General features: G+C 42.3%; 1 protein-coding gene across 1 annotated transcript; it reads right to left on the bottom strand.

Annotated features, from left to right (window-relative positions):
• Positions 1–2,050: 2,050 nt before the first annotated feature.
• On the bottom strand, positions 2,051–3,673 carry LOC124404920 (28S ribosomal protein S24, mitochondrial). The gene is made up of 3 exons (XM_046879417.1): positions 3,527–3,673; positions 3,185–3,365; positions 2,051–2,740 (listed from the first exon to the last, which is right to left on the bottom strand). The coding sequence occupies exons 1-3, from the start codon at positions 3,551–3,553 to the stop codon at positions 2,451–2,453; spliced, it is 498 nt and encodes a 165-aa protein (XP_046735373.1). The 5' UTR covers positions 3,554–3,673; the 3' UTR covers positions 2,051–2,450.
• Between the last annotated feature and the right edge of the window lie 10,087 nt (positions 3,674–13,760).

Below are 13,760 nucleotides of genomic sequence, written 5' to 3'. Positions count from 1 at the left end.
CATGATAGAAAAAAGCATATTATAGCACTATGGACTCAATCAGTGATAATGCACTAACTTCTTAGAAATAGCTGTCAAGCATACATCGTTTTTTTTTTTTTACCTTTTTGACACAAAAGATGGATCTCTCTTCAGAACAAGTTTAAACATGTACTTCTGAACATGTTTTCTATTGGCATTATTACCGTATCGCATATTTTTGAACTGCAATTTTGCAGATTTAGAAGAACCATTCAATTCCAAAAACAAGATATTATCTGTACTAATCTGAATTAATTACTGAGGTCGATGATGCCATAAAATGTCTCCCTTTCAATCACGAAAATTTTGTGTAAAACATTTTTCGCTAAGGCTCATAGTTTCAAAAGTGTTTGACTGGTTTCTTTAAAATGGAAGAGTGGTCGTATTAAAATTTCTTATCATTCGTAAATTGTCTAATTTAAGGTATTAGATAGCTGACATGCATGATTGTGAAAGTGTCATCAATATCTGTTTGGCAGCAAATACTAGCCAAATTATATTGCTATTCTCATTTAGGTAAATGCGAAAATATTCAAATGCACATGCGCAAGTTACCTACTATGACTTTTATACTTTCAATTACCAGTTGACAAAATTTTGGATCTCAGATCCAGCATTAGTTACTTGTATCGATAATATGTATTTCATTTTATCTGTTGGAAAATATTTTTATTCTGAAAAATGATAAACAATTTGTACAAAAAGAACGATCACTCCACTGTAAATAATTAGTAACTTACTTTAGATTCCTGAACAAACGCGAAAATCTTATAATTCAACATCTGATAGTAGACCCATTGGCACACTGAAAAAGTCCTCTTGATTAACATGGCTAAAATTCTTATCATGCCTTATTTTAAATTGAAGCATTTACTAAGTTACTAATTACAGATCATGTGTAAAGGTGATAGCCAAAACACTTGGACAAAATGCAATCAAATCCAGTTTCATGCGAAACCCGAAGTTTCCGTGGTTTTGTACTGAACAAATTGTTCATTTCCCTGTGCGCGTATTGATAGCTAAGAACGAAAATTTTGCAAAATTATGTTTACATCTTTGGTAAATGTTCTGAAAATGAAATAAAACCTGTTTAGTATATTCGTTTTCACTTACCAAGGCATCACTGCAATTCAAATGTGCATACGTAGTGTTATTCTAGACGTTATTAGATAAATACATTTACTTAAATTAATTGTTAGTTACTTCAATTATCAAAGTGATATCTTAAATAAGTTCAGAACTTTGTCTAGACGAATAGATTCATCACATGGCTTGGCAAATTTAACTTTCTAACAAAATTACTTCAATGAATTATGATCATTATCTAAAGCTAGGGCAATGTTTTCCACACGATCATTTCAATGCAGTAATTTCCGAATGCATATTGTTCCACAGCAATTCCGTAATAGTCTTATGAACTAATTACATTTTTCATCAGATTCGTATTACTCACTGATATTATAAACCAGTAGCGAATCCGTTTCTTCAATTAGGTCTCGCTTTGTAATCTCAAACCGTTTCTTAGTGTCAAGAGTACAAAATCAATGCGTAGCAATTCATGAATTATTAATAATGTTAAAACCAGAATTACACTGGTTCGAATATGCTACTATTAAAGTACCGCATATTTTACCAACATTTTCAGATATTTGATCTAAATTATGATTTGTGAGAATAAACGCAACTGTATTGACCCAATTGTAATGATGAATGTAAATTTATGCCATGATTCGGAGAGAAAAAACTGGATTAGATTTCAAAGAAAATTTTGATTAAGCTTTGGCTGTTGGATGATATATACATATATGTACTCTTGAAATGCAGAAGAAATTGCGTTTGCAAAACATACGACCGATTGAATTCGCGAGACCTGATCGAACGTTAAGAAATGTGAGTTGTAAAGGCATGTAAAAGAGAGAATATGAATAAAACATAAATGAACAAATTGAGATTAGATCTTGTCTGAATGATCCGTCGATTCATATGTTAATAAAGTAGCCCTACTTGTTTTTGGAGTCAATATAATCCATTTTAGGGTGACTTGTACTTTATTTTTTATTGATAAATGCAATTACCGCATATGAACTGCATTTACGTTATAATCGAATGTAACAATTTGTCGAACTAATAAAAGGTAAATTAAACATATGCAAATGATAGTCAATTTGTCCCAATTTGCCTACTTATAGAGTATGAAACATTCAAGATCCAATTTAACTTTATACAGGAGATTTTTATCAACAACTCAAATAAAAGTGCTTTCCCTATCTTGCACAGAGAATCTTAAAAAAAAAAACTATGCAATGTGAAAAAGGTAAGAGTGTACAAAGATATTCCAATTGAATACAACTTCAAAACCGTTTACTATTTTTAATCATTTATATATACATGTTTATTCTATCGATTTTTATCCATATACACAATATTATTTAAATATATTTGTAAATCACATCGTTCTTGTCATTTACCGACTGAAGCTCTAATTTAACTGGACATTGGAGCCAAAAACTGAGCAGTTCCTCTGTGTAACCAATCAGAAAATACATCTTGCTGGTAGCGATGCCTCGTCGAACGATCCCAGCAATTCTAATTATGTTATGTTGGCGTTTGATAATAACTTCGCTGAGAAACAGTGAATGCCATGTTCCTGTTACAAAACGGCGGATGAAGACGTCTTCAAGTAAAGTTTCTGCCGGTCTGTGACCATCAGCTATGTTTGCTAAAGACACAATCAACAAAATAAAATTGAAAATAATTATACAACAGTAAATGAATTAATATTGAGTTATTGAGACTAAGATTGCCGTTTCACATTCTTAGTTTCTTTGATCGAATTGCTACAATGTCGTTTGTCCACTTCGACATCTTCAGGCATAGTTTTTTTGAAGAGGGGTCAAATTTTACTAGACAAATTGATCAGCATGAATTTAGTAACATTTACACAGCGAAGTACTCGTTAAAAATAGCTTGTTTTCTCCTATTGTTTACATGAATAATAGCATACTCATTTTGTAACCATAACTCTTGCAAACTAATTCTCAAATAGTATGATCCGTTCGTTTCTTCGGCGATTCGTTATGCAAACCTTAGCAACTTCAAGCCTGTATGAATTAGCATCAAATAAATCAGCAAGCAAATAACAGATCAAATCTGAGTTCCCTACCAGTGTTCCATGAATTCCAGCCCTTCCTGTGAGCGATGAAATGAGGGGGATTGGCCATCTCATAGGTGAGCGGTTTGTCCCGCTTCGTCGTGACTCGATATCTGGCTGCCACTACTTTTGCAGCGACTGGTGTCACGTGAATCTGTCTTCGAATGCATGACTTTTCTAACCCTGGAAGTACCTAAGGAGAGTCTCAGCTTTTAAAAATCATGAATTTTGGATAGATGCGTTTCTAACTTCACTTAACCTTAAACATTGCTAACCACAAAACGTTTTTTGAAGCAAACCTAAATTGAATGGGATTCATTGGGCATCGCTACAGCATTCTTTGCTATTACTTACGTTACGGAGGCTCGGTATTAAGGCCATATTCGTCTGTTCGTTATTCTACGGTCCAGGACCTGCCGTCGAACTCAGCCGGGTTCTCTAGTTTGATGATGTTTTTCGATAAATATCTGCGACCGTTAGTGTATACACGAAGCAATGCTCCGTGGTATTATTTATCAGTAGTGCCTCAACAGTGCGGAACTGCGGACCACTGAACTCACTGGAACTATAGTGTCACGGAGCATACGTATGAGGTGAGCTGTTGTAACATATACGAAACGACCGAATATTTGTAGCAAGGTCTGTCTAAGGTCTGTCTACACTAGTGGCGCTGGCGTTGATAAGTTAGAAATGTTGCGTAATTCTTCGACGATTATTAGCGAATCGATCGTTGGGAGGTTCAATTAATCGATTAATATTCGATTTTGGAATACCGTGGTTATCATCGCATCGATTCTTTTTCTCTACAAATCGATTAGTTGTGACTTACAATCCTTACAATTAACGAGTCGTGAGAACATTTCCGCATGGAAATGTGGTCTTTTAAGTTTGCGAATTGTATTGTATGGAAAATTTTAATAAATAACTACTGGTTCTCGTAATTCATAAGGCAAAGTCGTTTACTATTCCTGTTATCTAGATACGTGGAAAATGTGGCAAAAAACTTGAAAATACTGCTTGTTTGTTGCAACAAAAGAACAGTGAATAGTAGAATTAGTCTCGCAATGATGAGTACAGTATTACTCAACAGCGGTCAAAACTGATTCTTGTAATGGTACGTAATGTTCGTTATTTGCGAGTGGTTCGTTTGTTTGAGAAATGTTGTGCCGATTATTCATCAAAATTCCGAAAGAATCAGAGTAACTTTATTTTCGGTGAAAAATCTGTAGTTTCGGAATCGATGTGTGGGTCCTTTCGATACTAATTAGGCCCCAGGAACTGGAAAAATTAAAAAATAACGGGGTAGGACCAACAGCTGAGGAATAATGAAGAAAAGACGAGCAGCAGAAGAATGTGAAAACGAGGTGTTTCATTTTCCGGCTGTAACTTCTTTCGCGTTGCTCGCAGCGTATCGGGACTGATCGGGACTGCGCTCAATCGATTTCTCTCGCAAAATTACGTCCGAATAGTGCCTGAAAGAATTCATTGCAGCACTTTTCAGAATCGTCGAAATTTTTGCAAAAAACACAAAGGGGTTAGCCTTACTTTTTTGGTCATTTTTGGAGCCGAGAATTTTTCGTCTCGGAATCGATTTGTATGACCCTTTCTAGAGTAATTGGACGCCCAGAAACTCAGAGAACACATCAAAAAAAGGGTAGGACCAGCAGCAGAGAAATAACGATGAAAATCATGAGTTTTTCGGCTGTAACTTTTCAGCTTTCGCTCGCAGCGTATTGAGACTGCGCTTAATCGATTCCTCTCGCAAAATTAAGTCGGAAAAGTACATCAACGAATTGTTTACAGCATTTTTCAAAGTCGTCAAAATTTTCACCAAAAATCCAAACGGGTTGTCTCACTTTTTTTTGTGTTATAAATCTTTTTTCTCAGAATCAATTTCTATGATATATTTCAGACTGATTAGACCGCCAGGAACTCAGAAAAGACATAGCAAACTGCCTTGGATCAACAGCAGAGAACGTATGTGGGAAATATCACGTTTTTTGGCTGTAACTCTCGATACATTGGTTGCAGCGTATTTGTACTGCGTGCAATAAATTTATCGCTCAGAATTACGTTGATATAGTGCATCAAAGAATTGCTTCTAGCATGTTTCAAGGTCGGCAAAAATTTCGCCGGAAATTCAAAGGGGTAGGAATTTAATTTGGGAGATAGAAGGCTGAGCTATTGCCTCACGTAATTCCTTACCTGTAATGCGACAGCGTTTCAACTTAGTATTAACAATTTCATTAAGATTATCAAGTTTAACTCTTTACTCGCAAGAGATATAGTTGCAGGTATTTTATTCTTTGGGTTCTGTAGCCAATCTTCTTGTTTATTATTTTTGTACGAATTTGAATATGAAATAAAAATCCTACGTCCATAGAACTAATCGTTGATGAGATGTCTGTAGAGCCTGAATAAAAATATGAATATAGAATTTATGACTTATCACTAACCTGTCCCCACTGCATGTAATCAGAAGGTTCCACAAAATTGTGTCTAAGTAACGGAGTGAAGATAGAGAAATCGACGAGGGCCGTTTCGGTTCATTTTCAAGCCGCCTAATTAGAGACAACCATTTTTACGTAATGTATGATTGCCTAATTATAGACAACCAATCTTGAAGGTTGTGAAAGTGCCTAATTATAGGCAACCACTCTTACGAAACATTAGAGTGCCTAATTACAGGCAACCAATCTTACGTAACATTGAAGTGCCAAATTACAGGCAACCAATCTTACGTAACGTAAAAGTGCCTGATTAAAGGCGTCCATACCGGTGTGTCGAAGACCTCCTCGGCTCGGATGTTCTCCTGATACCAGAAGTAATTTTAGGCTGAAATTTCTCCGATTTGCCTAATTCTAAGCGGATGTAGCACGTAAGCAAGCGATCGCATGCCTTCTCAGGCATGCAGGCATGCATAAAAGCACACAGTATCAACGTCGCAAGCAGTCAATCAATCAGTCCCTGTTTTTGGAAGACCTCCTCGGCTCAGATGGTCTCCTGATACCAGGAGCAATTTTCTGCTAAAATTTCTCCGATTTGCCTAATTCTAAGCGGATGTAGCACGTAAGCAAGCGATCGCATGCCTTCTCAGGCCTGCAGGCATGCCTCAAAGCACACAGTATCAACGTCGCAAGCAGTCAATCAATGAGTCCCTGTTTTTGGGAGACCTCCTCGGCTCAGGTGGTCTCCTGATACCAGGAGCAATTTTCTGCTAAAATTTCTCCGATTTGCCTAATTCTAAGCGGATGTAGCACGTAAGCAAGCGATCGCATGCCTTCTCAGGCATGCAGGCATGCATGAAAGCACACAGTATCAACGTCGCAAGCAGTCAATCAATCAGTCCCTGTTTTTGGAAGACCTCCTCGGCTCAGATGGTCTCCTGATACCAGGAGCAATTTTCTGCTAAAATTTCTCCGATTTGCCTAATTCTAAGCGGATGTAGCACGTAAGCAAGCGATCGCATGCCTTCTCAGGCATGCAGGCATGCATAAAAGCACACAGTATCAACGTCGCAAGCAGTCAATCGATGAGTCCCTGTTTTTGGAAGACCTCCTCGGCTCAGATGGTCTCCTGATACCAGGAGCAATTTTCTGCTGAAATTTCTCCGATTTGCCTAATTCTAAGCGGATGTAGGACGTAAGCAAGCGATCGCATGCCTTCTCAGGCATGCAGGCATGCATAAAAGCACACAGTATCAACGTCGCAAGCAGTCAATCAATGAGTCCCTGTTTTTGGAAGACCTCCTCGGCTCAGATGGTCTCCTGATACCAGAAGCAATTTTCTGCTAAAATTTCTCCGATTTGCCTAATTCTAAGCGGATGTAGCACGTAAGCAAGCGATCGCATGCCTTCGCAGGCATGCAGGCATGCATGAAAGCACACAGTATCAACGTCGCAAGCAGTCAATCAATCAGTCCCTGTTTTTGGAAGACCTCCTCGGCTCAGATGGTCTCCTAATACCAGGAGCAATTTTCTGCTAAAATTTCTCCGATTTGCCTAATTCTAAGCGGATGTAGCACGTAAGCAAGCGATCGCATGCCTTCTCAGGCATGCAGGCATGCATAAAAGCACACAGTATCAACGTCGCAAGCAGTCAATCAATGAGTCCCTGTTTTTGGAAGACCTCCTCGGCTCAGATGGTCTCCTGATACCAGGAGCAATTTTCTGCTAAAATTTCTCCGATTTGCCTAATTCTAAGCGGATGTAGCACGTAAGCAAGCGATCGCATGCCTTCTCAGGCCTGCAGGCATGCCTCAAAGCACACAGTATCAACGTCGCAAGCAGTCAATCAATCAGTCCCTGTTTTTGGAAGACCTCCTCGGCTCAGATGGTCTCCTGATACCAGGAGCAATTTTCTGCTAAAATTTCTCCGATTTGCCTAATTCTAAGCGGATGTAGCACGTAAGCAAGCGATCGCATGCCTTCGCAGGCATGCAGGCATGCATGAAAGCACACAGTATCAACGTCGCAAGCAGTCAATCAATCAGTCCCTGTTTTTGGAAGACCTCCTCGGCTCAGATGGTCTCCTGATACCAGAGGGAATTTTCTGCTAAAATTTCTCCGATTTGCCTAATTCTAAGCGGATGTAGCACGTAAGCAAGCGATCGCATGCCTTCTCAGGCATGCAGGCATGCATAAAAGCACACAGTATCAACGTCGCAAGCAGTCAATCAATGAGTCCCTGTTTTTGGAAGACCTCCTCGGCTCAGATGGTCTCCTGATACCAGGAGCAATTTTCTGCTAAAATTTCTCCGATTTGCCTAATTCTAAGCGGATGTAGCACGTAAGCAAGCGATCGCATGCCTTCGCAGGCATGCAGGCATGCATGAAAGCACACAGTATCAACGTCGCAAGCAGTCAATCAATCAGTCCCTGTTTTTGGAAGACCTCCTCGGCTCAGATGGTCTCCTGATACCAGGAGCAATTTTCTGCTAAAATTTCTCCGATTTGCCTAATTCTAAGCGGATGTAGCACGTAAGCAAGCGATCGCATGCCTTCTCAGGCATGCAGGCATGCATAAAAGCACACAGTATCAACGTCGCAAGCAGTCAATCAATGAGTCCCTGTTTTTGGAAGACCTCCTCGGCTCAGATGGTCTCCTGATACCAGGAGCAATTTTCTGCTAAAATTTCTCCGATTTGCCTAATTCTAAGCAGATGTAGCACGTAAGCAAGCGATCGCATGCCTTCTCAGGCATGCAGGCATGCATGAAAGCACACAGTATCAACGTCGCAAGCAGTCAATCAATGAGTCCCTGTTTTTGGAAGACCTCCTCGGCTCAGATGGTCTCCTGATACCAGGAGCAATTTTCTGCTAAAATTTCTCCGATTTGCCTAATTCTAAGCAGATGTAGCACGTAAGCAAGCGATCGCATGCCTTCTCAGGCATGCAGGCATGCATGAAAGCACACAGTATCAACGTCGCAAGCAGTCAATCAATCAGTCCCTGTTTTTGGAATACCTCCTCGGCTCAGATGGTCTCCTGATACCAGGAGCAATTTTCTGCTAAAATTTCTCCGATTTGCCTAATTCTAAGCGGATGTAGCACGTAAGCAAGCGATCGCATGCCTTCTCAGGCATGCAGGCATGCATAAAAGCACACAGTATCAACGTCGCAAGCAGTCAATCAATGAGTCCCTGTTTTTGGAAGACCTCCTCGGCTCAGATGGTCTCCTGATACCAGGAGCAATTTTCTGCTAAAATTTCTCCGATTTGCCTAATTCTAAGCGGATGTACCACGTCAGCAAGCGATCGCATGCCTTCTCAAGCATGCAGGCTTGCCTCAAAGCACACAGTATCAACGTCGCAAGCAGTCAATCAATGAGTCCCGGTTTTTGGAAGACCTCCTCGGCTCAGATGGTCTCCTGATACCAGGAGCAATTTTCTGCTAAAATTTCTCCGATTTGCCTAATTCTAAGCGGATGTAGCACGTGAGCAAGCGATGGCATGCCGTCTCAGGCATGCAGGCATGCATAAAAGCACACAGTATCAACGTCGCAAGCGGTCAATCAATCAGTCCCTGTTTTTGGAAGACCTCCTCGGCTCAGATGGTCTCCTGATACCAGGAGCAATTTTCTGCTAAAAGTTCTCCGATTTGCCTAATTCTAAGCGGATGTAGCACGTAAGCAAGCGATCGCATGCCTTCGCAGGCATGCAGGCATGCATGAAAGCACACAGTATCAACGTCGCAAGCAGTCAATCAATCAGTCCCTGTTTTTGGAAGACCTCCTCGGCTCAGATGGTCTCCTGATACCAGGAGCAATTTTCTGCTAAAATTTCTCCGATTTGCCTAATTCTAAGCGGATGTAGCACGTAAGCAAGCGATCGCATGCCTTCTCAGGCATGCAGGCATGCATAAAAGCACACAGTATCAACGTCGCAAGCAGTCAATCAATGAGTCCCTGTTTTTGGAAGACCTCCTCGGCTCAGATGGTCTCCTGATACCAGGAGCAATTTTCTGCTAAAATTTCTCCGATTTGCCTAATTCTAAGCGGATGTAGCACGTAAGCAAGCGATCGCATGCCTTCTCAGGCATGCAGGCATGCATGAAAGCACACAGTATCAACGTCGCAAGCAGTCAATCAATGAGTCCCTGTTTTTGGAAGACCTCCTCGGCTCAGATGGTCTCCTGATACCAGGAGCAATTTTCTGCTAAAATTTCTCCGATTTGCCTAATTCTAAGCGGATGTAGCACGTAAGCAAGCGATCGCATGCCTTCTCAGGCCTGCAGGCATGCCTCAAAGCACACAGTATCAACGTCACAAGCAGTCAATCAATGAGTCCCTGTTTTTGGAAGACCTCCTCGGCTCAGATGGTCTCCTGATACCAGGAGCAATTTTCTGCTAAAATTTCTCCGATTTGCCTAATTCTAAGCGGATGTAGCACGTAAGCAAGCGATCGCATGCCTTCTCAGGCCTGCAGGCATGCCTCAAAGCACACAGTATCAACGTCGCAAGCAGTCAATCAATCAGTCCCTGTTTTTGGAAGACCTCCTCGGCTCAGATGGTCTCCTGATACCAGGAGCAATTTTCTGCTAAAATTTCTCCGATTTGCCTAATTCTAAGCAGATGTAGCACGTAAGCAAGCGATCGCATGCCTTCTCAGGCATGCAGGCATGCATAAAAGCACACAGTATCAACGTCGCAAGCAGTCAATCAATCAGTCCCTGTTTTTGGAAGACCTTCTCGGCTCAGATGGTCTCCTGATACCAGGAGCAATTTTCTGCTAAAATTTCTCCGATTTGCCTAATTCTAAGCGGATGTAGCACGTAAGCAAGCGATCGCATGCCTTCTCAGGCATGCAGGCATGCATAAAAGCACACAGTATCAACGTCGCAAGCAGTCAATCAATGAGTCCCTGTTTTTGGAAGACCTCCTCGGCTCAGATGGTCTCCTGATACCAGGAGCAATTTTCTGCTAAAATTTCTCCGATTTGCCTAATTCTAAGCGGATGTAGCACGTAAGCAAGCGATCGCATGCCTTCTCAGGCATGCAGGCATGCATAAAAGCACACAGTATCAACGTCGCAAGCAGTCAATCAATGAGTCTCTGTTTTTGGAAGACCTCCTCGGCTCAGATGGTCTCCTGATACCAGGAGCAATTTTCTGCTAAAATTTCTCCGATTTGCCTAATTCTAAGCGGATGTAGCACGTAAGCAAGCGATCGCATGCCTTCGCAGGCATGCAGGCATGCATGAAAGCACACAGTATCAACGTCGCAAGCAGTCAATCAATCAGTCCCTGTTTTCGGAAGACCTCCTCGGCTCAGATGGTCTCCTGATACCAGGAGCAATTTTCTGCTAAAATTTCTCCGATTTGCCTAATTCTAAGCGGATGTAGCACGTAAGCAAGCGATCGCATGCCTTCTCAGGCATGCAGGCATGCATAAAAGCACACAGTATCAACGTCGCAAGCAGTCAATCAATCAGTCCCTGTTTTTGGAAGACCTCCTCGGCTCAGATGGTCTCCTGATACCAGGAGCAATTTTCTGCTGAAATTTCTCCGATTTGCCTAATTCTAAGCAGATGTAGCACGTAAGCAAGCGATCGCATGCCTTCGCAGGCATGCAGGCATGCATGAAAGCACACAGTATCAACGTCGCAAGCAGTCAATCAATCAGTCCCTGTTTTTGGAAGACCTCCTCGGCTCAGATGGTCTCCTGATACCAGGAGCAATTTTCTGCTAAAATTTCTCCGATTTGCCTAATTCTAAGCGGATGTAGCACGTAAGCAAGCGATCGCATGCGTTCTCAGGCATGCAGGCATGCATAAAAGCACACAGTATCAACGTCGCGAGCAGTCAATCAATGAGTCCCTGTTTTTGGAAGACCTCCTCGGCTCAGATGGTCTCCTGATACCAGGAGCAATTTTCTGCTAAAATTTCTCCGATTTGCCTAATTCTAAGCGGATGTAGCACGTAAGCAAGCGATCGCATGCCTTCTCAGGCCTGCAGGCATGCCTCAAAGCACACAGTATCAACGTCACAAGCAGTCAATCAATGAGTCCCTGTTTTTGGAAGACCTCCTCGGCTCAGATGGTCTCCTGATACCAGGAGCAATTTTCTGCTAAAATTTCTCCGATTTGCCTAATTCTAAGCGGATGTAGCACGTAAGCAAGCGATCGCATGCCTTCTCAGGCCTGCAGGCATGCCTCAAAGCACACAGTATCAACGTCGCAAGCAGTCAATCAATCAGTCCCTGTTTTTGGAAGACCTCCTCGGCTCAGATGGTCTCCTGATACCAGGAGCAATTTTCTGCTAAAATTTCTCCGATTTGCCTAATTCTAAGCAGATGTAGCACGTAAGCAAGCGATCGCATGCCTTCTCAGGCATGCAGGCATGCATAAAAGCACACAGTATCAACGTCGCAAGCAGTCAATCAATCAGTCCCTGTTTTTGGAAGACCTCCTCGGCTCAGATGGTCTCCTGATACCAGGAGCAATTTTCTGCTAAAATTTCTCCGATTTGCCTAATTCTAAGCGGATGTAGCACGTAAGCAAGCGATCGCATGCCTTCTCAGGCATGCAGGCATGCATAAAAGCACACAGTATCAACGTCGCAAGCAGTCAATCAATGAGTCCCTGTTTTTGGAAGACCTCCTCGGCTCAGATGGTCTCCTGATACCAGGAGCAATTTTCTGCTAAAATTTCTCCGATTTGCCTAATTCTAAGCGGATGTAGCACGTAAGCAAGCGATCGCATGCCTTCGCAGGCATGCAGGCATGCATGAAAGCACACAGTATCAACGTCGCAAGCAGTCAATCAATCAGTCCCTGTTTTTGGAAGACCTCCTCGGCTCAGATGGTCTCCTGATACCAGGAGCAATTTTCTGCTAAAATTTCTCCGATTTGCCTAATTCTAAGCGGATGTAGCACGTAAGCAAGCGATCGCATGCCTTCTCAGGCATGCAGGCATGCATAAAAGCACACAGTATCAACGTCGCGAGCAGTCAATCAATGAGTCCCTGTTTTTGGAAGACCTCCTCGGCTCAGATGGTCTCCTGATACCAGGAGCAATTTTCTGCTAAAATTTCTCCGATTTGCCTAATTCTAAGCGGATGTAGCACGTAAGCAAGCGATCGCATGCCTTCTCAGGCCTGCAGGCATGCCTCAAAGCACACAGTATCAACGTCACAAGCAGTCAATCAATGAGTCCCTGTTTTTGGAAGACCTCCTCGGCTCAGATGGTCTCCTGATACCAGGAGCAATTTTCTGCTAAAATTTCTCCGATTTGCCTAATTCTAAGCGGATGTAGCACGTAAGCAAGCGATCGCATGCCTTCTCAGGCCTGCAGGCATGCCTCAAAGCACACAGTATCAACGTCGCAAGCAGTCAATCAATCAGTCCCTGTTTTTGGAAGACCTCCTCGGCTCAGATGGTCTCCTGATACCAGGAGCAATTTTCTGCTAAAATTTCTCCGATTTGCCTAATTCTAAGCAGATGTAGCACGTAAGCAAGCGATCGCATGCCTTCTCAGGCATGCAGGCATGCATAAAAGCACACAGTATCAACGTCGCAAGCAGTCAATCAATCAGTCCCTGTTTTTGGAAGACCTCCTCGGCTCAGATGGTCTCCTGATACCAGGAGCAATTTTCTGCTAAAATTTCTCCGATTTGCCTAATTCTAAGCGGATGTAGCACGTAAGCAAGCGATCGCATGCCTTCTCAGGCATGCAGGCATGCATAAAAGCACACAGTATCAACGTCGCAAGCAGTCAATCAATGAGTCCCTGTTTTTGGAAGACCTCCTCGGCTCAGATGGTCTCCTGATACCAGGAGCAATTTTCTGCTAAAATTTCTCCGATTTGCCTAATTCTAAGCGGATGTACCACGTCAGCAAGCGATCGCATGCCTTCTCAAGCATGCAGGCTTGCCTCAAAGCACACAGTATCAACGTCGCAAGCAGTCAATCAATGAGTCCCGGTTTTTGGAAGACCTCCTCGGCTCAGATGGTCTCCTGATACCAGGAGCAATTTTCTGCTAAAATTTCTCCGATTTGCCTAATTCTAAGCGGATGTAGCACGTGAGCAAGCGATGGCATGCCGTCTCAGGCATGCAGGCATGCATAAAAGCACACAGTATCAACGTCGCAA

Source organism: Diprion similis, chromosome 1, assembly GCF_021155765.1.
Source record: "Diprion similis isolate iyDipSimi1 chromosome 1, iyDipSimi1.1, whole genome shotgun sequence".
Lineage (NCBI taxonomy): Eukaryota > Metazoa > Arthropoda > Insecta > Hymenoptera > Diprionidae > Diprion > Diprion similis.
The sequence above is the reverse complement of the archived record's forward strand: the minus strand, read 5'-3'. Positions and strand labels throughout refer to the sequence as shown.